The 23,777-nt window shown below is 44.6% G+C and overlaps 1 protein-coding gene across 1 annotated transcript; it reads left to right on the forward strand.

Annotated features, from left to right (window-relative positions):
• The first annotated feature begins 5,949 nt into the window (after positions 1 to 5,949).
• Positions 5,950 to 14,686, forward strand: CEP15 (centrosomal protein 15). Its single transcript, XM_077277800.1, has 5 exons — positions 5,950 to 6,080; positions 7,110 to 7,180; positions 10,480 to 10,591; positions 11,338 to 11,412; positions 13,743 to 14,686. The coding sequence occupies exons 2-5, from the start codon at positions 7,128 to 7,130 to the stop codon at positions 13,926 to 13,928; spliced, it is 426 nt and encodes a 141-aa protein (XP_077133915.1). The 5' UTR covers positions 5,950 to 6,080; positions 7,110 to 7,127; the 3' UTR covers positions 13,929 to 14,686.
• Positions 14,687 to 23,777: the final 9,091 nt, after the last annotated feature.

Here is a 23,777-nt window from a genome sequence, read left to right on the forward strand (position 1 = left end):
AATACTGAGTCTCTGCTGCCGTATGTGACCCTATTACTGCACCTGATACCCCAATACTGCGCTTCTGCTGCCGTATGTGTCCCTATTACTGCCCCTGATACCCCAATACTGAGCCGCTGCTGCCGTTTGTGTCCCTATTACTGCCCCTGATACCCCAATACTGAGCCGCTGCTGCCGTTTGTGTCCCTATTACTGCTCCTGATACCCCAATACTGAGTCTCTGCTGCCGTATGTGTCCCTATTACTCCACCTGATACCCCAATACTGAGCCGCTGCTGCCATATGTGTCCCTATTACTGCACCTGATATCCCAATACTGAGCCACTGCTGCCATATATGTCCCTATTACTGCCCCTGATATCCCAATACTGAGCCGCTGCTGCCGTATGTGTCCCTATTACTGCACCTGATTCCCCAATACTGAGCCGCTGCTGCCGTATGTGTCCCCATTACTGCACCTGATATCCCAATACTGAGCCGCTGCTGCCGTATGTGTCCTTATTACTGCACCTGATACCCCAATACTGAGCCTCTGCTGCCATATGTGACCCTATTACTGCCCCTGATACCCCAATACTGAGCCGCTGCTGCCGTATGTGTCTCTATTACTGCACCTGATACCCCAATACTGAGCCGCTGCTGCCGTATGTGTCCCTATTACTGCACCTGATCCCTCAATACTGAGCCGCTGCTGCCGTATGTGTCCCTATTACTGCCCCTGATACCCCAATACTGAGTCTCTGCTGCCGTATGTGTCCCTATTACTGCACCTGATACCCCAATACTGAGCCGCTGCTGCCGTATGTGTCCTTATTACTGCCCCTGATACCCCTATACTGAGCAGCTGCTGCCGTATGTGTCCCTATTACTGCCCCTGATACCCCAATACTGAGCCGCTGCTGCTGTATGTCACTATTACTGCACCTGATACCCCAATACTGAGCCTCTGCTGCCGTATGTGTCCCTATTACTGCCCCTGATACCTCAATACTGAGCCGCTGCTGCTGTATGTCACTATTACTGCACCTGATACCTCAATACTGAGCCGCTGCTGCCGTATGTGTCCCTATTACTGCACGTGATACCCCAATACTGAGCCGCTGCTTCCGTATGTGTCCCTATTACTGCACCTGATACCCCAATACTGAGCCGCTGCTGCCGTATGTGTCCCTATTACTGCACCTGATACCCCAATACTGAGCCGCTGCTGCCATATGTGACCCTATTACTGGACCTGATACCCCAATACTGAGCCACTGCTGCTGTATGTGTCCCTATTACTGCCCCTGATACCCCAATACTGAGCCGCTGCTGCCGTATGTGTCCCTATTACTGCACCTGCTGTGTGGTTCTCTGTGCCCTCTAAATTCTAAAGCAACTCTTTACAATATAGTAATGCCGGGCGCAAGTGCCCTAGAAAACAGTGCCAATATTTTGCCCCTAGAAAGTAATAATGCTCTGTGTGCCCCTTTGCTAGACACAGTTACCTGAGTTCCCCTATAACAATAAGTGGCTATGCTACTGGGTAGCAGTAATCAAGGGAGGCAGAGGAATGAAGGCTCAATACAAAGAGTCAACAGCAGCACAGTAGTCCTCTGAAACCAATGGGTAAATCCAGGAGGTGGATGGCAGAAGATCGACAAGGCAGATGTGATGCAGGGCCGCGATGGTCCAGCAAGGAGAATATAACAGGAGCTAAAAGGTGGAGCACACCAAACCTCAATCCCAAGACACTGATGTGTGACTTAATGAGTCTGAAATAGGTCTAGGGAGTTAATCTCATTGATTCACTCTGGCCAACCGGAAAAAGCCAAGGTGGAGCACAACAAAGGGCAGCGGACCCTGGGAAAGGAACCAGAGTCCAGAATATCTGGGGCAGGTGTGTAACAATGAGATAACTGCCCATTAAATTGGACGGGAGTCATGGAAAAGCAAACAAACAAAGGAAACATCCTTAACTCCATACACCCTCCACCTGGATGCAGCTCCACATTTACTAGACATTTACAGTGTATCCCATGCCCTAAATGTCTGCATTGAGCATAACCCTTTAAAACAGACCCCCCCCCATTACGCAACCTTGATGAACCTCCAAGATCAGATGACACATAATCTAGACCCTTTACCCCCCCAGACTGCTCAAGGCTTCAGGAGCACGACATGACCCAAACATCACCTGGCCTCAAAACAAGGAGAGTAAAACAAGTACATGAAAGTGACCTAGCCTGCAAACACTACACAATCCTCAGTTATTAACTTCTCTGACAAATGTGATGGTTGGAAACTGCTGCCCTTTGGTTTTTGGGCCTGGTCACAGCTGTGATCCCTATAGCTACATCATTTATGTTTTGCCAACATCCAGCGTGCAAGTGGGAGAAAGTGTAGGCCTTTCACCATATTGCACTAATCCACGCTCCATCCTAGTCCGGATATTTTGTGTGACCAGGGACGGACCTGTACTCATTGTCCCCTGATCCCCCGTGTTGGCAAAGTAAAGGTTAACCATGTTACTCACTGATCATATCTACAAATGTGATATGGTGGCAGCCCTTGTGGACGCTGACAGAGGAGGGCCTCTGTGCAAGAACAATACATGGGCCCTTCACAGTTCAATAGATTATCTTAATGCACAATTCCATATGTTTTGGAGGTGGAAAGGAGCCCATTTATATATTGGGACCCCCATGTGGCTACACATGATACGTCCTCCCGTGGGTGCTGAAAAGTCACTATGGATGCTGTGACCATGGGGTTATACATTGGACCATCTGAAGTCGAACTCATGATATGAGCGTCATCATGGGGTGGGCAGAGAAGGAAAAGGACTAAGAATAGTTGTTCTGGCCCATCCTGAGACATGGCTCATGTATTAGAGACCCCGTAGTAACCTTCAGGAAGGAGCCTGCTCTATTCATAGTGAAGAACGATACACAGAAGCAGAGAGATATCCCTACAAGGAGTATGCCCAAAACCAGGGACAAATGTACCATACCACCCAACAGTCTCACATCCAGCAGGATTGTCCCAAAATTGGGGAGCTGTCCTGCAAGATCAAGGTATGTCATGACTTCAGCTGCATCAGCATAGAAATGCACTGATACATAGGGATGTATCTCTGTATACCCAGCATGAATCAACTTTCATCAATGAACAGCACTGAGGCCCACTGGTCCCTCGTCTAGCGTAGATGGTCCATGCAAGGCGATTGGCGTGGCCTTGCGGGTCGTCTAGCACGCAGATCATGCCGATGTAACCTGTTTTTATTGGTCTGATGTGACACTTGGGTGCCCCTCACCTCCCTTAAATGCGTCTGGAGTTTTCTGGCAACATCATGCGGCTTCGAAGGGCATTGTTCACAATGAAGGGGTCACCAGTGCAGGATGTGGTCAAAAGACGTCCACTTCTCTGCCACGCTTCAAAAACCCAAGAGAAAAACAAAATGAGGGGGATGGCTTCTATGTTTTTTTTTTTTTTTAAATAAAAAATATGTTAACCACGTACCCTATACTTTCATGCCCTGTTGCCATTTATTTACTGTAGGGTATTTGCCCATTTTGTTTTTCTCTTGGGTTTTGTCTGTTTAGTGGCCAGTGTGAACATGAACTTACATGCTGCGCGCACACCGACTCACTTTTATAGCGCCATTAATTCCATGCCTCTTTATAGACATCATCATCACTGTCCCCATTGGGGCTCACAATCTAGATTCCCTCTCAGTATGTCTGTAGAGTGTGGGAGGAAACCGGAGAACCCGGAGGAAACCCATGGGAACACGGGGAGAAGATACAAACTCCTTGCAGATGTTGTCCTTGGTGGGATTTGAACACTAAACTCCTTGTTAGAGAACAGCAAGTTGTGCAGAAAGTCCTGAAACATTGAACATTTGGACACATGGATCCAAAAGTCAAGAGACGTCACATTAAGTTCACCTGAAAAGGTTAGAGGGAATTTTTACGTTCCTCCTAAAATTTCACCCGAAAGCCAAATATCCCTAACTTTTTGCGAGTAGCGTACATACTTAGTTTTATGCTTTGTTACTTTTTCAATTATACTAAAACCTATTAGCCCAAGTCCTTCAATTCTTTCCCCCTACACAACTACACTATGGAGAAGGTTAAAGTGAATCCGCCATCAGGTTTTTTTCTACCTCATCAAAGCAGCCTGATGTAGGCAAAGAGAAGCCGATTCCAACGATGTATCACTTAGATTACAGGGTGCAGCCGTTCTGACACAATCAGAGGTTTTACATGTAGAATGAAGCAGAGCTGAGGAAGCGAGCCCCGCCCACATCCATAGACAGTGAGCTGCTTATCACAGGAAGGGGCGTTGCCGGACTAGTATGGTAATGTTAATCCTTCACAGTTAGCAAACAGCAACAAGCACTTTGACAAGTGGCACATCCTTGAATTCTGTGTTTCAGTCTCTAGCTCCTGCTGTCTTTAGATTACATAACAAAAATCTGCAGACATCCTTTTCAACAGATTTGCTGCTCTAGATCGGAAGTGCATGATACCTGGCAACTCAGCTGCTACAGAACCTCTTTTAAAAAAAATAAAGGGTAGGTGGATTAAAAAAAATAAATACATAAATAAATCCTCAGATCAGCAGCGAGACATGCAGCCGTGGGGTTTCGAACATATTTTTCGAGCACGCCGAAGACACTCGGTTAGGACCTGAGCATGCTCAGATAACACCTTATCCGAACACGTTCGCTCATCACTAGTTGGGACTGTTTCGACTGGCTACACCTTGGCACTGTTGGGATGAGATTTACACTCTCTTGATCAAAAGCAGTGTTTACCAAGTTATTTATATTATTTTATGTTACTTGTTATTTACAGCAGGGTATACGTGCATTTTGTTCCTATCTTAGGTTATACTGGGACATTATTAGCAGGAGCCGGTGTACGAGTCCTGTCGCCACCATGTCGGTGCTCCAGTGAGGCCGAGCCCCGGGCGAGGAATCATAGGAGATTGGGCTTTGTCCTATACTGACACTTTGGAATACATAGAACACAAATGGTTAAACGATCGCAGGTTCACGTTCTCTATTGGGACTGAAAAAACTAAGAATATTTGGTATTAATGTAATAATATAAGTCTGATTTATCGAAAGATAATTGATCCATAAAAGGGAACTGTAAAAAGAAAAACAGAATAAAGGAAAAGCCAATATTAGCATGTTTCCGTTGTCACACCTTTGTCAAAAAATACAATAAAAAGCAACAAAAATGTTGAATGTGCCCCAAAATAATAATTAAAAAGCTCAATAAACAGGGAAGATTATATATATATATATATATATATATATATATATATATATATATATATACAGATATATAGATATGTGTATATATAGATATGTGTATATATATATATATATATATATATATATATATATATATATATATATATATATATATATATATACACACACATACATATAATAAAAAATAAAGTGGTGACATTCATAAATTACAACCCGTCCCCCAAATATGACACCCTTTAATAACTGTGTGGACTGTATAAAAAAAAAAAAAAAAAAAAGAAAGTTATGAATCAAGTAGTGGAGGGAATAAATAAAAGCACACAAAAAAAAAGGAAAAGGAGTGGCTCTGGTGGAAAGGGGTTAAAAAAAGCAACTGATGTCACCATTTAGTATGAAAAGTAAAAAGTTTTCTTAAAAAAAAAAAAAAAAAGCATTGCATCTCCCTTTTAAAACAAATAATTAGCATTTTTTGTACTAAAAAGGAGAATAAAAAAACCTAACTATCCAACAGAATGTGCAACGATCTCGTGTAATTACACAGAACTGACACTAGAGGGCGGCAACACACAAGCATTTGTATTGTTCAGCCGGGGAAGTAAAGAGGATGAATAAATCACAGAGGGGCGGGGCGGATAGAACCACATGACCTGTTTGGCCCAATCAAACGCCTTTTCCGGCTGGTTGCCGTGGTTGCGACTGTACACGGAAGTGAGGAGGCAGCAGCAGGAGGAGAGGAGGACTGGTGGTCGCAGCTGCTGCAGAACGTCTTCTTAGCTCGTCTATGGCTGACTGACAGCAGGTTCTTCCAGAGGTGAACGTCTGCAGACAAGATCTTATATTCTTTTTCCCCTTTACGTTGTGACAGTCACTGTAAGGGTTAATGCCCAGGATTTCAGCCTGACAGCAAACAGTGATCTTGAAAGTGAGGAAGAGGGCACATTTATTGATTTTGCACCATTTTTGTTGGGGAAAACCATGAGACACACTGTATTCATACAAAAATAAGTATTTGTGGCAGTTTAATTTATGGGGTTGGGATGGAAGCATGGGTGGGGTTAACCTTAAGCGTGGGTGGAGTTATCTGAGTGGGAGGGGCTTATTGTGCACATATCCAAGCAGGATATCCACGATTACTTTTTTTTTTTATTTTTATTTTTTTATTAAGATTCTTGGATCACGTTGGGACCAGTAATAAGGTTGTTTTTTTTTTTTTAAGTAGTGAACAACCCCTTTTAAATGTTTTAAAGTAATTTTTAAATTATATTTTATTTTGTGACATTGGAATTTTTATTTTTCCTGGTGTTCTTCCAAATGCTATAAAAAAAAAAAAATATATATATATATAAAAAAAAAATAAAATAAAATAATTGCCATACCCACAATACAAGGCAGCAGCAAAGTATGAGATTTGTTGTAGGGGTTGATGGCTGATCTGTAGGTATGAGATCAGCGGGGGTCCGACACTAATCAGCCGGTATCTGCCCCCATAGTGACTTACGGAGGGGAACATCACAGCGCCGTATCTTGTCTAGTGGCCAATGCCGGTACTGCAGCTCAGCGAACACTTTTAACAGAGTGCTGTAAATTGCAGATTACTCGACCCCTTTCACCAAAATTAGTAAAAATGAAAAAAAAAATTAAATTAAAAAAAAAACAAACCCTGTCCTTACTCACCCTACCGCATGCTCTTGGTGTCTGGTATTGTGTGCAGCGCTGACGTCACATCGATGGCGCTCCAGCCAATCACTGAGCTCAGCAATACTGTACTCCTGACAGCCCCTTTAAGGAAAACATTTAACTTCCCCTGATCCATTGACCGATTTCTTCTTTTTTTTTCCAGGTGACTTAAGAAAACAAAATGGCTTCGCACCCATCGAGAGAAGGCGAGTTACAGACGCTCCATGCCGCCATGTAAGTGGCTCGTTACGTAGCCTCACACCCGACACCATCGCCCCCCGGTGGGTAACATGTGACTATTCCCATATGCTGTGACTGCATGCGATCTGTTCACGGCTCAGCAGCACATCCACACGGTGCCATGTAAAGCGAGAACACGGCGCGCCTCGGATGGCAGATCATGTACAGAAATAGCAACGTAAAGGAAACGTCAAGTCTGCTGACTGCGGAGTGGTGACGATCAGTCTCATCACTTCTGTTCCCGGCTCCTGAGCTACGATTCATACTATGGAGCTGAAAGGGTAAATGACGACTGCTGGAAAAGCCAACGGAGCACAAAGTGGGTCTCTCGTTAGGACAAGTGACGGCAAACTGGTAGGAAACGGATCGTGCAGACCTGTCACCGGCACAGCTCAACTCTGGCGTGGAAGTGAGTGGCGCCAGACAACCACCGGAAAGATCAAAAGCGCCAAAGTGCAAAGAAAAAAAGTCAAAGTGACATCTGTCCCTTCGGATTGGTGGTCCAGGACCCTCCAATCTTAAAAGGGGTTGTCCTACAGTTACAGCTAGTAATTACATTGCACTTCTGAGACGGAAACACGTGTCGGTTCATCAAATTCAAGGAATGGCCGCCTCCCCTGTGGTAGTGGAGCAGCGGCCTCGCACGAATGACGACGCTCCATTTATCGTCTACGGGACTGATTGAGAAAAGCGCTCCAGCTTTCTCTGTCAGTCCCCTAGACAAGGGATAGAGTGGCATTGGAGAGCGGACAGCACTTTAGTGAAATGGGGGTCATGAGACGGAGGGTCCCAAACATAAAAAAAATTATATATATACAGTACAGACCAAAAGTTTGGCCACACCTTCTCATTTAAAGATTTTTCTGTATTTTCATGACTATGATAATTGTACATTCACACTGAAGGCATCAAAACTGTGAATTAACACATGTGGAATTATATACTTAACAAAAAATGGTGAAACAACTGAAATTATGTCTTATATTCTAGGTTCTTCAAAGTAGCCACCTTTTGCTTTGATGACTGCTTTGCACACTCTTGGCATTCTCTTGATGAGCTTCAAGAGGTAGTCACCGGGAATGGTCTTCCAACAATCTTGAAGGAGTTCCCAGAGATTCTTAGCACTTGTTGGTCCTTTTGCCTTCACTCTGCGGTCCAGCTCACCCCAAACCATCTCGATTGGGTTCAGGTCTGGTGACTGTGGAGGCCAGGTCATCTGGCGTAGCACCCCATCACTCTCCTTCTTCGTCAAATAGCCCTTACACAGCCTGGAGGTGTGTTTGGGGTCATTGTCCTGTTGAAAAATAAATGATGGTCCAACTAAACGCAAACCAGATGGAATAGCATGCCGCTGCAAGATGCTGTGGTAGGCATGCTGGTTCAGTATGCCTTCAATTTTTAATAAATCCCCAACAGTGTCACCAGCAAAGCACCCCCACACCATCACACCTTCTCCTCCATGCTTCACGGTGGGAACCAGGCATGTAGAGTCCATCCGTTCACCTTTTCTGCGTCGCACAAAGACACGGTGGTTGGAACCAAAGATCTCAAATTTGGACTCATCAGACCAAAGCACAGGTCTCCACTGGTCTAATGTCCATTCCTTGTGTTCTTTAGCCCAAACAAGTCTCTTCTGCTTGTTGCCTGTCCTTAGCAGTGGTTTCCTAGCAGCTATTTTACCATGAAGGCCTGCTGCACAAAGTCTTCTCTTAACAGTTGTTGTAGAGATGTGTCTGCTGCTAGAACTCTGTGGCATTGACCTGGTCTCTAATCTGAGCTGCTGTTTACCTGCGATTTCTGAGGCTGGTGACTCGGATAAACTTATCCTCAGAAGCAGAGGTGACTCTTGGTCTTCCTTTCCTGGGGCGGTCCTCATGTGAGCCAGGTTCTTTGTAGCACTTGATGGTTTTTGCCACTGCACTTGGGGACACTTTGGAAGTTTTCCCAATTTTTCGGACTGACTGACCTTCATTTCTTAAAGTAATGATGGCCACTCGTTTTTCTTTACTTAGCTGCTTTTTTCTTGCCATAATACAAATTCTAACAGTCTATTCAGTAGGACTATCAGCTGTGTATCCACCAGACTTCTGTACAACACAACTGATGGTCCCAACCCTATTTTTAAGGCAAGAAATCCAACTTATTAACCCTGACAGGGCACACCTGTCAAGTGAAAACCATTCCTGGTGATTACCTCTTGAAGCTCATCAAGAGAATGCCAAGAGTGTGCAAAGCAGTCATCAAAGCAAAAGGTGGCTACTTTGAAGAACCTAGAATATAAGACATATTTTCAGTTGTTTCACACTTTTTTGTTAAGTGTATAATTCCACATTTGTTAATTCATAGTTTTGATGCCTTCAGTGTGAATGTACAATTTTCATAGTCATGAAAATGCAGAAAAATCTTTAAATGAGAAGGTGTGTCCAAACTTTTGGTCTGTACTGTATATATTTTTTTTTTTTACTTTTTCTATGTATATACTATATACAGGGCTGGAGAAGAGGATTATAGATGGAAGGGGGGAAAAAAAAGGATTAAGCAAATGTTTAATTAACCCTTTCATCAGGAGTCAGAATTGATCTTCTTGTGAAATGTCTCATTACTAGTGATGAGTGAACATCCTCGGATAAGGTGTTATCTGAGCATGCTCGGGGGTCAACAGACTGACTTCGGCATGCTCGAATACTATGTTCGAGGCTCTGCGGCTGCATGTCCCATGGCTGATCGATAGCTGCAACACATGCAGGGATTGCCCATTTGTTAGGCAATCCCTGCATGTGTTGTGGCAGTTGAACAGCCGCGAGACATGCAGCCGTGGAGACTCAAACATATTATTTGAGCATGCTGAAGTCTCTCTTTTGACCCCCGAGCATGCTCAGATAACACCTTATCCCAGCACACTCGCTCATCACTTCTCATTACGTTGCAGTTCTGTGATGGAAACAAGTGCATTAAATGGTGCAGTCGTTCCTTTACTTCTGAAACTACTGACACCACGTTCCATCGATGCCGAAATTTAACCCTGTGCTCCAGCGCTGCTTGTCTGATGACGTCTGCCAGACCAGAAGTGATCACAGTGACTGGATCCCCCGAGGCCACCAATTGCCTTAGGATCAGCTAACTGGTGAGGACATCACTTCTGAAGTGTCAGAGACCATCGCTTGTGGAGGGAGCACAATTTCCTGTGGTTATTATGGGTAGTCTATTTTATAAGTGTCCGTAGACTCTAGGAAGTTTTTAAAAATGAGAAAAAAAAAAACCCTTTAATGAATCCCCTTCTATTTTTTTTTCAGAACTGTTGAAAAGAATAAACTTTTTGAGGATACGATGATCAGTGACGAAGAGCAGGAGTCGTACAGCAAGCTGTCGGAAGCCGCACATAGCAGGAATCAAGCACTTCTACGTGTACGTGTTGTCAAAGCCGCCACGGAATTCTTGGGGGAAACATCAGGTTTAAGCCACGTTCACACGTTCAGTATTTGGTCAGTATTTCACATCAGTATTTATAAGCCAAAACCAGGAAAGGAACAATCAGAGGAAAAGTATAATAGAAACTCGTCATCACTCCTGGTTTAGGTTTACAAATACTGATGTAAAATACTAACCAAATACTGAACATGGTCTAAGAGATGAGAATAGTCCTTTAAGGCCACGTTCACACGTTCAGTATTTTACATCAGTATTTGTAAGCCAAAACCAGGAGTGGGTGATAAATGCAGAAGTGGTGACGAGTTTCTATTATACTTTTCCCCTGATTGTTCCACTCCTGGTTTTGAGTTCCAAATACGGATGTAAAATACTGACCAAATACTGAACATGGCTTTAAAGTGAGTGTCAGCACAGAATGACTGTTCAAACCAAGCACTTTGTATGGCCAAACATCTGTGTACCTTCCCACTTTCTCGTTTTCCATCTCCCCCTCCTTCATCGACATTTCTAGCTTTATAGAACCATAGATAGATGGAAGACAAGTAGGTGGCAAGGTGCACTTAGATGTTTGCCCATGCCAGGGGTGTGCTTTTCCTCTACGGTCTATTGGTTGGCTATGAATGGTGGAACAGGGTGAGGGCAGGAACGTAAAGGAAAGGTTGAGCTATTCTTTCAAACCTTTGTTTTTCCTTTTTAATACACAGATTATCTTAAATTTTTAGGATTTTCGGGAAACTGAGAAGAGTCTAAGGAGAAGATCACAAGTCCCCCCTAACCGATCTGTCGTGAAGCTCGAGGTCTGTGTTTTTTAAGGCAACATTCACACATCCGTCTGACATGTCCTAGTGCTGCTCATAAGACCCATAGAGTTTCATTTTTCCGTACACATCAGATATAAAAAGGAGTCCGTGTCTCCTGTCTGTGAGATCCAGCACAGCGCGTCCTATCCTCAGCAGATTTTGCCGATTAGCCTCTGCCATTAAAACACTGAAGACGAACTTTGTGCTTCAGAGCTCCATCCAAGTTTCATCCGTTTATAACATCCATCGTTAAGCATCAATGGATAGAATAAAAAAAAATGTAAAAGGGTCATCCCATCGCCAAGATCCCATCCCAATATGTAGTAGGTGTAATAATAATAGTATTAGCAAATACCTCCAATTACAAATGCAGTATAGTTCTTCTGATTCACTTTGCCGCTTACCCCATATGCAGGCATTGCAGTAGCTTAGGTATCCATGGTTGCACAACTCATATAGTGAGTTAGCTGTTAGTGGTCGTAACCATCGATACCTAAGCTACTGCAGTGCCCTGCACATGGGGTATACGACACAGCGAATCAGATGAACTATACTACATTTGTAATTGGAGGCATTTGCTAATGTTATTATTACACCTACTACATTTTGGGATAGAATCTTGGAGATGGGAATAGCTCTTTAAGTCTACTTACTTCAGGAGGGAGGAAACAGTAAGGATTACATCTGTGGATGGAGAGGGAAAAAAATATATATTAGTTTCTCTCTGATGGTAGCGCCGGGTGTAGGGTCACACGATCGTTTTCTCTCCAGTCGAGAAAAACAGTGATTATTTTGATCAGAGTGGCATCAGTTTTTCTCTGACGTGGAAAAAAAAAACTGTTTCTGCACCTTCTCCCTTTTTGTCAGTCCGAGAAAATTGTACTTCACTCGGATGTCATCTGAGTGCTGTCGATGTTTTGTCATTAACAAATAACTCTGTAGCGCTATAGCATGAAAAAATAAAATATATGAAATATGAACTGCATTATTGCACTAGAAAATTGGAAAAATTGACAATACTTAGCATATAGATTGGTTAATTCATTTGTACTCGGCAGCCACGATAAGGCGATTCTCGTTGTTGGGAACCTGCCTAATGTGATGTTTTGTCACAGACCTATAGACCTGCATTGCCGATTTTGATCCAACTCTTGAATCAAAATCGGACAGCTCTACGATTTTTCCCCTCGTGCTACTTGTTTCGAGGAAAAGAAAAAAAATAGGATATGTGCACAGCCCCATAGAATGTGATAGGTACGAGTGCTATCCGCGAAAACCACTGATGAAACTCATCCTGGAAAATCTGTCTTGTGCAGGAGCCCTCCCGGATGTGTGCACGTAGCCTTAGACTTAGCTGTCTACACTCGATAGGTTTTAACCTTTAGTCCAGGGGAAATGTGACTTGAGCCCCCACCAGTCTCCAGAGACGGGGACAGTGTCAGGGCCACAGACTTCGAATAGAGCAGCAGGGCACATCTGTATCTTGTGCTCCATCCCACTCCTTGTAGGGCTGCAGTTACATAATCGGGTATATGGGAGAAGTTCTGGTTATCGGTGAGGTTCCCAACACTGACCTACACCGATCAAACAGCTATCCCCAATACAGCGAGTAAAGGGGTATTACTGTCTACACAAATCTGATGACAGGAGACACAACTGACCGGTCTGGCCACATTGTCGATGCCGACAGCGCTGACCGGTCTGGCCACATTGTCGATGCCAACAGCGCTGACCGGTCTGGCCACATTGTCGATGCCGACAGCGCTGACCGGTCTGGCCACATTGTCGATGCCGACAGCGCTGACCGGTCTGGCCACATTGTCGATGCCGACAGCGCTGACCGGTCTGGCCACATTGTCGATGCCGACAGCGCTGACCGGTCTGGCCACATTGTCGATGCCGACACAGCTGACCGGTCTGGCCACATTGTCGATGCCGACACAGCTGACCGGTCTGGCCACATTGTCGATGCCGACACAACTGACCGGTCTGGCCACATTGTCGATGCCGACACAACTGACCGGTCTGGCCACATTGTCGATGCCAGAAACCTCTTTTTTTTGCTCCTATATAGGAGAGTTGAAAAGTGAGGTCTAACATTGGAGGTATGCTATAAAGGCATAGTCCGGCACCCACCGATGACGCTACGCCTACTATTCCTGCTGCGACTTGTGCACAATTGGCAGAAATCATGCCTGCATCCTGGCACTTACGTGTAGTCTCAGCGTCATTGGCAACACACAACCTCTTTACTCTGTTCTTAATGCCAAGACACTGCCAGCATTGTAAGAACGGATGTCAACTTGTTTATGTATTTTTCTTTTCAGAGTCAGTATTGGGAATCTGTGGAACAAGAACTTCCTAAATGGGAGCAATTTCTACTTGGAAAATCGGAGTTGCCGTTTGGCATGAAACAAGCCCAGCAAGGGCCGAGACATTCCCAAACCATGCAGACCCCGAGGAGAAAGACCCTGCCACCTTCTGGCTGCAGCTCGAACACTTTTCCACGGTAGCCACATATCACAGGCTGGGTCCAGCCTTCTTTGTTCCCCGGTCCCATCTCCTTGGTAAAATTATACAGTCAGTGGATCAGAGGATGCCGACTCCAAAAACACCCGGACTGATTTGTGGATTTCCATTACTGATTCTGTGTAACAAAGGACACGCTGGGGGTTGCGATTTGATGACAGATGGACATTAGTTTAAACCTTTTTTTTTTTTTTTAATGAAATACAAAAATAATTGTGTACATAGAAGGCATGCTTTATACCTGAGATCTACATACTATCATCACACAGGGGGCTTCATTCAACAGTCCGCATACATAAAACAATAGGATAGGAATTCTAAACGTATATATGTATGGTGAGCAGAAAGTAACGAGCCAATAAGCACATACATATAGAAGAACCCCCTGATGAAGCTAGGTGCGAAACGCGTCGGGTACTCTTCTCTTCTTGATTAGTGAGGTTACTTTATGCCAATGTCTTTTTTATACTTTAGTCTCATATACCTTATTACATATTTATAATGTATGCATCATGATCCACCGAGAGAACCCCTCCTTTCTCTCTATGCAATATTATCATCATATTTCTGTACCGTACATTATTTTGGTGTTTCCCGTCAGTGCTATTCTTGTGTCTTACCTTTTATGTATTTTTTAAAATCAATATTTAGTAAAATTATTTTGTTTTTGCGTATCGTTCAATAGGATAATAAAATCTGATCTACAAAGCACACGCACTGCTAGATAAATGTCTTTGGTTACATGCACATTTTTTAGTCTTTTTTTTTGTTTTAAGGTAGATTCCGCCCTGTAAGATGAACACAATACACAGCAATGTAATAATGACATTTCCACGTACATGTTCCGTCTTATGTCACTACCTTTATCCACTTCACGGTTCGGAAACCCTAAGAGCTCATTCACATGCTGCGTTTTTAACTGAACATTTTTTGAGGTTAAAAACGCTGCAGTTTACTGCACCAGCAAAACTATTGAAATTTCTGAAATCTCATGCACACGCTGCTTTATTTTTTCCTTGCAGGTTCAAATTTGCAGCATTTCAGTTTTTACAGAGTTTTTTTCTTTGTTTTTTTAAGTGTTTTTCACCCAAATGAATGAGAAAAAAAGCATGTGCTTTACGCAGCGTTGTTCCTGGCAATGATTTCTGCACCCAAAGATGCATTTTAGGTGCAGAATAGTGATGAGTGAACGTGCTGGGATAAGGTGTTATCTGAGCATGCTCGGGGGCTAACCGAGTGACTTCAGTGTGCTCGAAAAATATGTTCCAGTCCCCGCAGCTGCATGTGATGTGGCTGTTCGATAGCCCCAACACATGCAGGGATTGCCTAACAGACAGACAATCCCTGCATGTGTTGTGGCTGTCTAACAGCCGCGAGACATGCAGCATTGGGGACTGGAACATATTTTTCGAGCACACCGAAGTCACTCGGTTAGCACCCGAGCATGCTCAGATAACACCTTATCCCAGCACATTCGCTCATCACTAGTGCAGAAATGTCTGCTGTAAAAGCTCACACATCCCGTTAAGTGGTTAAAAGAAGTAACACTCTCATCCTATGGCAGCTTCCGCTAGGAAGAATGACAACAAAGCCGCCGGAGGATAACAACAACTTGGGAAAACTTGGCGGCAGCGCCTGCATCTAAATAAACACCAAGTGTACATAGCGTTAGACTCCGATTCATCAAGACTTGCATTTTGCACCCCAGTCCTGATGAAGGGTCTGCTGGAGTAAAACGTGCCAAGTTCTTTACGATAAAAGTTTGTCAGAGCTGACGGAAAGATATTACATTTGCAACATTAAGCTACATTTTTGAAACATTTTTAACAGTTTTACGCCAGAATTCTGCTCCAACCTATAGAAATTGAGGCCTTAATGTTACAGATAGTGGCGCAGTCAGATGGCCGTATAAATCGAATAGAGATCGGACTGCAATGCTCGGACTGGCTAGCGACTTTCCTGACCCAAGTATGACGGCACAATGCTCGGACTAGCCGGTGACTTTCCTGGCCCAAGTATGACAGTGCAATGCTCATACTGGCCGGCGACTTTCTTGGCCCAAGTATGACAGCGCAATGCTCAGACTGGCCGGTGACTTTCCTGGCCCAAGTATGACATCGCAATGCTCTTACTGGCCGGCGACTTTCTTGGCCCTAGTATGACAGCGCAATGCTCATACTGGCCGGCGACTTTCTTGGCCCAAGTATGACAGCGCAATGCTCGTACTGGCCTGCGACTTTCTTGGCCCTAGTATGACAGCGCAATGCTCAGACTGGCCGGCGACTTTCCTGGCCCAAGTATGACATCGCAATGCTCTTACTGGCCGGCGACTTTCTTGGCCCTAGTATGACAGCGCAATGCTCATACTGGCCGGCGACTTTCTTGGCCCTAGTATGACAGCGCAATGCTCATACTGGCCGGCGACTTTCTTGGCCCTAGTATGACAGCGCAATGCTCATACTGGCCGGCGACTTTCTTGGCCCTAGTATGACAGCGCAATGCTCGTACTGGCCGGTGACTTTCCTGACCCTAGTATGACAGTGCAATGCTCGTACTGGCCTGCGACTTTCTTGGCCCAAGCATGAGAGCGCAATGTTCGGACTGGCGACTTTCCTGGCCCTAGTATGACAGCGCAATGCTCAGACTGGCCGACAACTTTCCTGGCCCAAGTACGACAGCGCAACGCTCAGACTGGCTGGTGACTTTCCTGGCCCAAGTACGACAGCGCAACGCTCAGACTGGCTGGTGACTTTCCTGGCCCAAGTACGACAGCGCAACGCTCAGACTGGCTGGTGACTTTCTCGGCCCAAGTATGACAGCCACATAGAAATACATAAACTGGTCGAGAGAGCCACCGGCCAGTCCGTGCATTACAGTCCGATCTTCATCCAAATTATACAGACTGCAAAAAATGTCCACAGCACAAAATGACCAGCGGTGTGTGTCGGTGCGTCCTACCTGCACCATTTTTACAGTAGGAGCACGGAGATTTCGGTGTGGTACCACGGCTCGGCTGGCACACAGCGGAAATACAGTGTGGGAATGTACTCAGTCACTGCAAGGGAACCGATCTCCTTGTGAATAGACCGGACTCATAACTAGGATTCTGCTGTACTCTTTCTTTTAGTGGCACCCGTATACACGGCAACACATTGAGCGGAGAGATCAGTTGCGTTCACACATTGCATTTTTTTCAAGTTTTGTCTATAAATAGTTGCAAAAAGCTTTACTTCGATCACAAGAAAAAAAAAATAAATCCTCAAACGGATGAACGCGATTTTAAAAAGAAAATATCCGATGCCCACAATTGCCATATTTTAGCATCCAGCACCTGAACATCTGCCCTAACCTGGTTGTATGAGATCGGGTAAGAGGGGTTTTCTTGAAAAGTATAACTAACGCCATCTTGCAGGCGGTGTACTTACAGGGCTGTGCTGTCTTTGTGTGTTTCTCCACTTGGATCCTCACATGGATTCACAAATTACTCACCTGGACCATTGGCTGCACTATCACCCACCCGGGGTGGACGGGTGACTTCCAAAACCTGGAGCCAAACTCCAGTTACTAATCTCTTCCACTATTCTTTCTTGGACCTTAGAACTACTCCCACAGACAACAAGTCATTATAAAACATAAATTTGTATTGAAACAATTAACAGTCATATAAAAAACACAAGTAAAAAAGGAGAGGTAAAATACCAGGTGGCTCTTCTAGCATCATCTGTTCTTCTCATATGCAATTACACAGTAAAAAAAAAAATGTCTATTTTTCGATCAACCCATTTACTTAAATGGGCAATTTTGACAGTAAAATTGGATCAAAAACAAACATGTCCGGTTTTTGAACCCTTTTACCTCCCGGGCGATTTTGCGTTTTCATTGGTTCCTCCTTCATAACTTTTTTTTTTATTTTTCCACGAATGTAGAGAGTTTGTTTTTTGCGGAACGAGCTGTACTTTTGAATGACACAATTCATTCTGCCACAAAGTGTACAGGAAAATGGGGGAAAAAAAAAATCAAAGTGAAAGAAAGAAATTCCAAAGTTGTTTTTTGGGTTTTTTATTTATCATGTTCAATATATGGTCAAACTTACCTGGAAATATCATTCCCCATGTCAGTATGAGTACACAGATACCCATCATATATTGTTTTTATTTTACTTAAGTGGTGAGAAAAACTTCAGAAATTTGACAAAAAATAATAATTTTTTTGCTTGTGTTGCCATTTTCTGAGACCCGTAACATTGTCATTTTTTGGGGATCTGGGGCTGTATAATGGCTTTATTTTTTTGCGCCCTGAGCTGAGTTTATTACTGACACCATATTGGCGTAGATACACTGTTTTGATCACCTTTTATTGCAATGTTGCGTTGACCAAAAAAACATAATTCTTCCATTTTGATTTTTTTCCCATTACACTGTTTTCTTATCAGATTAATGTTTTTAAATTTTGGTAGATTGGACATTTCTGGATACGGCGATACCAAATATGTGTATATTTTATTTTTTAGTAATTGTTTTATTTTTAATGGGGCAAAGATTTGAACTTTTGTGCTTTTTTTTAAATTTTTTTATGTTTTTAAAACTTTTTTTCTTACTTTTTACAATATTTAATAGTCCCCATAGGGGACTTTAAGCTGCAATCATCGGATTGCTTCTATTATGCATCGCAGGGCTTCAACACTGCTATGCATAGTGAAAATCACAATCTCCTATGAACGCCGGCCACAGCACAGGAGAATTGTGATGACAGGCGCAGGGGTCTTCAGCCCACCCCCGGTTGTCATAATAACCCATCGGGGTAACCGTGATCGATGCACTGATAAGTGGGATTAATTAATGGCATTTGTCTTAATAACAGCTGTCGGTGGATCTCGGATTCACCCACAGCTGTTAGAGGTACATGATGGCTGATTAAATTGACCATCAAGTGCGGGGAAAGATGCGGGCCCCAAGGACTATAATGGGTGCTTGTTCTATCCTTGAAATTCACAGCTAGAAAATGAACATGAAAAACGGACGTCTGAATGAAGCCTAAAGTGGATTGAGGCACCTATCAAACGGTAAATGTCACTGTCGTAAAGGGGCTTTACTAAGATTGAAAGTTATCCCTTCTTCATAGGATAGAGGATAACTTACTGATCAGAAGGGGCCCTACTACAGGGACCCCCACCAGTCCAGAAAATAACCGCATTTTAAAAGGGTTACCCAGGACTATATTATTTTATTAACTACTGGCCTAACAGGCAGGGATTGCTAACTAGCTGCATGTTGTGCCCCGGTGGTGATCTTTGTCAACAGAACAATCACAGACCGCTCCTGCCAGTGATTCAGCAGCTTCCACTGATGTCACATCGACTGAGCAGCGGCTTCTCTTCCACTCTGTTCTGTTAACGGGGTGTGACCGCTGACGTCATGCTGATTGACAGTCGTCTACCTGCAGCCGTCAATCAGCATGACATCGCACCCTATCGACAGAGCAGCTCAGAAGAGGAAGAGCAGCTCTGTTGATGTGGAGCAGCTGAATCACCGGCAGGAGCGGTCAATGATGGCAGGTAGAAGAGGCAGGTAGTTGCCTCTGTTTTTAGGCTCATAGCAAAAAAAGACAAAAAAACAAACAAACACTCATGGAAAACCCCTTTAGTGGAGCTGAGGTGGAGTATGCGTACTTCTGCTCTATTGTCTGCATGACTGCTGAAAATAACAGAGCTCTTTACTCCACTTTCTCTGGCGATCCAATAGAGGATGAAAAGAGCATAAGCGCACAAGTTAGACCTCCACTCCGACAGAGCTCCCATTTTTCGGATCGGTGGGAATTCCAACAATCAGGAATATACTGTATCTCCTATGGAAAAGGGAAGACGTAAATTTTGGTAAAACCTCTTTAATGGGCAGTAATATGGCATATTGCTCGGCTACATCATAACAGGTTGATGTCAGAGACTTAGTTTTAGAATTGCACAGAACCACATGATCCTCATCCCGTTCCGGGTGCCGTCGGCGTCACAGGGTGCGATTCTGCCTGCGTGCTGCAGACTTTAATGGACGTAACGGGAATGTTCATTAAGTCCTTGATGGCCACCAGATGTCAGCGCCGCACTCAGCAGACACTAGGGAACATCATTCGCTAAGCCAAATAACTGTTGATTAAACACATACTAATAATGACTAGCAAATGGGAGGAAATCTAGAATATGAAACAGCTTTATTTGCGGTGTGAACGGAAAGGAGAATCGATACTGGAAAAAGCGTCAAGTCTACACAAGAGTCTCCTCATTTTGAGGCCCAAGCTCCGGGATGACTTTTTGCATTTGATGTCCCGTATTACAAAACTCATGGAGACGTGTCCGTTTTTCTCCTGCATTACGGACGAAAAGTACCGATACAAGTCTGTGAAAAACATGTACAACACATTGCCTGAAAAAGACATTGTGTGCACACACCCTAAGGATATGTTGAGGGGTTTTTAAGGAAGTTTTAGAGCAGACACTCTCCAAAATCCACTTCAATAACTGGGAGTTTTCTGTTCAGTGCACATGGAGTCTTTTTGCTGAGCGGAAACTCAAAATTTTATAGGCGTTTTGAGATTGGGAGAGATTCTGCTTGGTTTCAACTGAAAAAAGACTCTGTGTGCATATAGCCAATTTCTTCTGCAAAAACACTCAGTGTGATGTGAGGCAGTGACCCCTGTCACAGCTAGGGGGCGCTGTTTGTGCATGCAGATGGATGAAGTCCATAGGTGTGCATGGCAGTCGCAGGTGTAGCTGTGATTGCAATGTGAGGCAGTAACTTGTGTCACAGGTAGGGGTCGCTGTGTGTTCTCCCCAGGTTGTGCATGCAGACGGATGAAGTCCATAGGTGTGCATGTGAGTCACAGATTTCCGATCCGGGTTTTCCATGTGGCTGAAGGCCACAGGTTTGTGTGTGTTAAAAGCCCTGCGGTAAGGGGTATGGGTGTGTCAGGTGCAAGTCAGTGTCAGTCTGGTGTGTGCTGGTGTGCAGAGCGGAGGTCCGCAGAGCGCTGGCTGAGTGCATGGAGGCATAGGCCAGCGGAGCCAGCACACAGGGCAGCTGAATAGCCTGGCACCCGCAGCATACACAGCAATGCAAGTCATCCATGGTACTGGTCTCGGATGTGGACAGTCCTGTGCCAGGAGGTGGATGTCCTGTGCCCGAAAGAGGACTAGCATGTGTAACGATTGCAAACAGGTGGATATGGTGCCCGGCTGCTATCTGGAGGATATCCTGGGCTGTGTACGGCTGTGTGAGTAAAGAGACTGTGATACAGCGATGCAGGACACCCACAGGAACTAGTGAGAGGAGGACTGGCGTGTGTAGTGTCTGCAACATGTAAAGCTGTGTGTTTGGAGACTGTAATATGGAGTGTGGTCACCCAGGGAAACTGGACAAGGGAAGTCCGGCCTGTTTAGGGACCACAATTTAAAGCCATATGATATGTATTGCTATGAACTCGTGTGAACTGATCACTGATAATATACACTGAAGTTATATGCATTTGTGTGAATTGGACTTTAAAGAGAACCTGTCACCCCCAAAATCGAAGGTGAGCTAAGCCCACTGGCATCGGGGGCTTATCTACAGCATTCTGTAATGCTGTAGATAAGCCCCGATATATCCTGAAAGATGCAGTCCGGTCCGATGGGTGTCGCGGTCCGGCGCCTCCCATCTTCATAGGATGACGTCCTCTTCTTGTCTTCATGCTGTGTCTCCGGCGCAGGCGTACTTTGCCTGCCCTGTTGAGGGCAGAGCAAAGTACTGCAGTGCGCAGGCGCCAGGAAAGGTCAGAGAGGCCCGGCGCCTGCGTACTGCAGTACTTTGCTCTGCCCTCAACAGGGCAGGCAAAATATGCCGGAGCCGCAGCGTGAAGACAAGAAGATGACATCATCGTAAGAATATAGGAGGCCCCGGACTGGACCACAATGCCCATTGAACCAGAACCGCAGCTGGACCGCCCCTGGGTGAGTATAATCTAACCTCTTTTTCTCATCTTTCAGGATACATTGGGGGCTTATCTACAGCATTCCAGAATGCTGTAGATAAGCCCCTGATGCCAGTGGGCTTAGCTCACCTTCGATTTTGGGGGTGACAGGTTTCCTTTAATGCTGTGAGGAAACACATTAAAAGAGACTTTTGTGTTGAAACTTTGTGGATCACTGCCTCTTCACTGTGTACGATGCTGCTACAGCCTTACAGTGAACACACACTTAGGCTATTTGCACATGAAGTCTTTTTCAGGTGCCATCCACCTGAAAAAGCGCCATAAAAATGGCGGCCCAAAAAATGAAAATAGTGCTCAGCAATGCCAAAAAGACATCTCTGTGAACGTGTTCTGTCTTGTGTGATTTCCTTTAACTGCTTCAGGGCTCAGAAACCGTGAAGTGGTTAAAACAAGGGAAACTCGCCGGGTCCATGGTCTGCAATACACACTGCCGGCTAATCCTCAGCCAGCAGCTGATGTCGACGTGCACATGACTGGGGGCGCATGGCAGTGATGTCATTTGATCCCTGGATGCTGAATTCAGCTGCAGGCTTCAGAAGAAGACGCCTCACGGCGGGGTAGGGGGGAAAAGTAAGTAGGAGTGTTTTTTTTTTTTTCTATGCATTTTACCAACAGTGACGCTGGCAGAATGGGAGACATATACAAGGATGAGGGACATATACTAGGATGGGGAACATATACCAGGATGGGGAACATATACTAGGATGGGGAACATATACCAGGATGGGGGACACATTCCAGGATGGGGAACATATACTAGGATGGGGAACATATACTAGGATGGGGGACACATTCCAGGATGGGGGACATATACCAGGATGGGGGACATATACCAGGATGAGGGACATATATCAGAATAGGGATATATGTAGGGATATATGCCAAGATGAGGGACATATACCAGGATGGGGATGTATACCAGGATGAGAGACATATTCCAGGATTGGGACCATATACCTGGATGAATGACATATACCGAGATGAGGAATATATACAATGATTGGGAACATATACCAGGATGAGGAGCATATACCAGCATGGGGGACCTATATCAGGTTGGGGGAGCATATACCAGGATGGGGTATATATACCAGGATGGGGGGACATATACCAGGATGGGTGGGCATATACCAGGATGGGATATATATTCCAGGAAGTGGACATTTACCAGGATGGAGGACATATATCAGGATGGGGAGCATTTACCAGAATGGGGATGGCATATATAAGGATGGGGACATATTCCAGGATGGGGAACATATATCAGGATGGAGAAGTGGTAAATTGTGTGTGATGCCAAGATGGTTCATCATTAGACAGACACCTGACATCCAATGTGGAGAGGAACATTTTTAATGGAGCCTATATATTCTGGAGCACCACCTGCAATCCTCGGCATATATGTGAGAGGTACAGTAATTCCTCGTAGAAGCAATACTTCTGGGGAAGAATACCTCCATGATGTGCTGTAACGTGATACACAAGTACATTCCGCTTTCCTATCCATTCACTCTCTTCATTATCTCCAAATAACTCGTTAACAAAACAAACAAGTCATTGATCTCAGGATTAAGAGGAGAAATCATCTACATTAGCTACACTGTAATGTAACAACACTGGAACAGCAGGGGCCAAGCGCTCTCTTTAGCAGGATCAGTATCTCCCGTGGGGCCACTGAGAATCATTTACACAGGCCTACATGGACATCTCCAATCCAACTGGATCCAATGACCATCAGGCTCCAAAAAAAAAATCATTTCTTGGCTTAGGCTGGGGTACGTTACCACTTTGGCCATGATACACACCAAGCAAGT

This window comes from Ranitomeya variabilis, chromosome 8 (genome assembly GCF_051348905.1).
Source record: "Ranitomeya variabilis isolate aRanVar5 chromosome 8, aRanVar5.hap1, whole genome shotgun sequence".
Lineage (NCBI taxonomy): Eukaryota > Metazoa > Chordata > Amphibia > Anura > Dendrobatidae > Ranitomeya > Ranitomeya variabilis.

Excerpts from the sequence above, each read along its gene's own strand:
- CEP15 (XM_077277800.1), top strand. The coding sequence starts at position 7,128 with ATGGCTTCGCACCCATCGAGAGAAGGCGAGTTACAGACGCTCCATGCC. Across the intron at positions 7,181-10,479 it reads CAGACGCTCCATGCCGCCAT|AACTGTTGAAAAGAATAAAC; the intron begins GTAAGTGGCTCG and ends TTTTTTTTTCAG. Across the intron at positions 10,592-11,337 it reads GGAATCAAGCACTTCTACGT|GATTTTCGGGAAACTGAGAA; the intron begins GTACGTGTTGTC and ends TTAAATTTTTAG.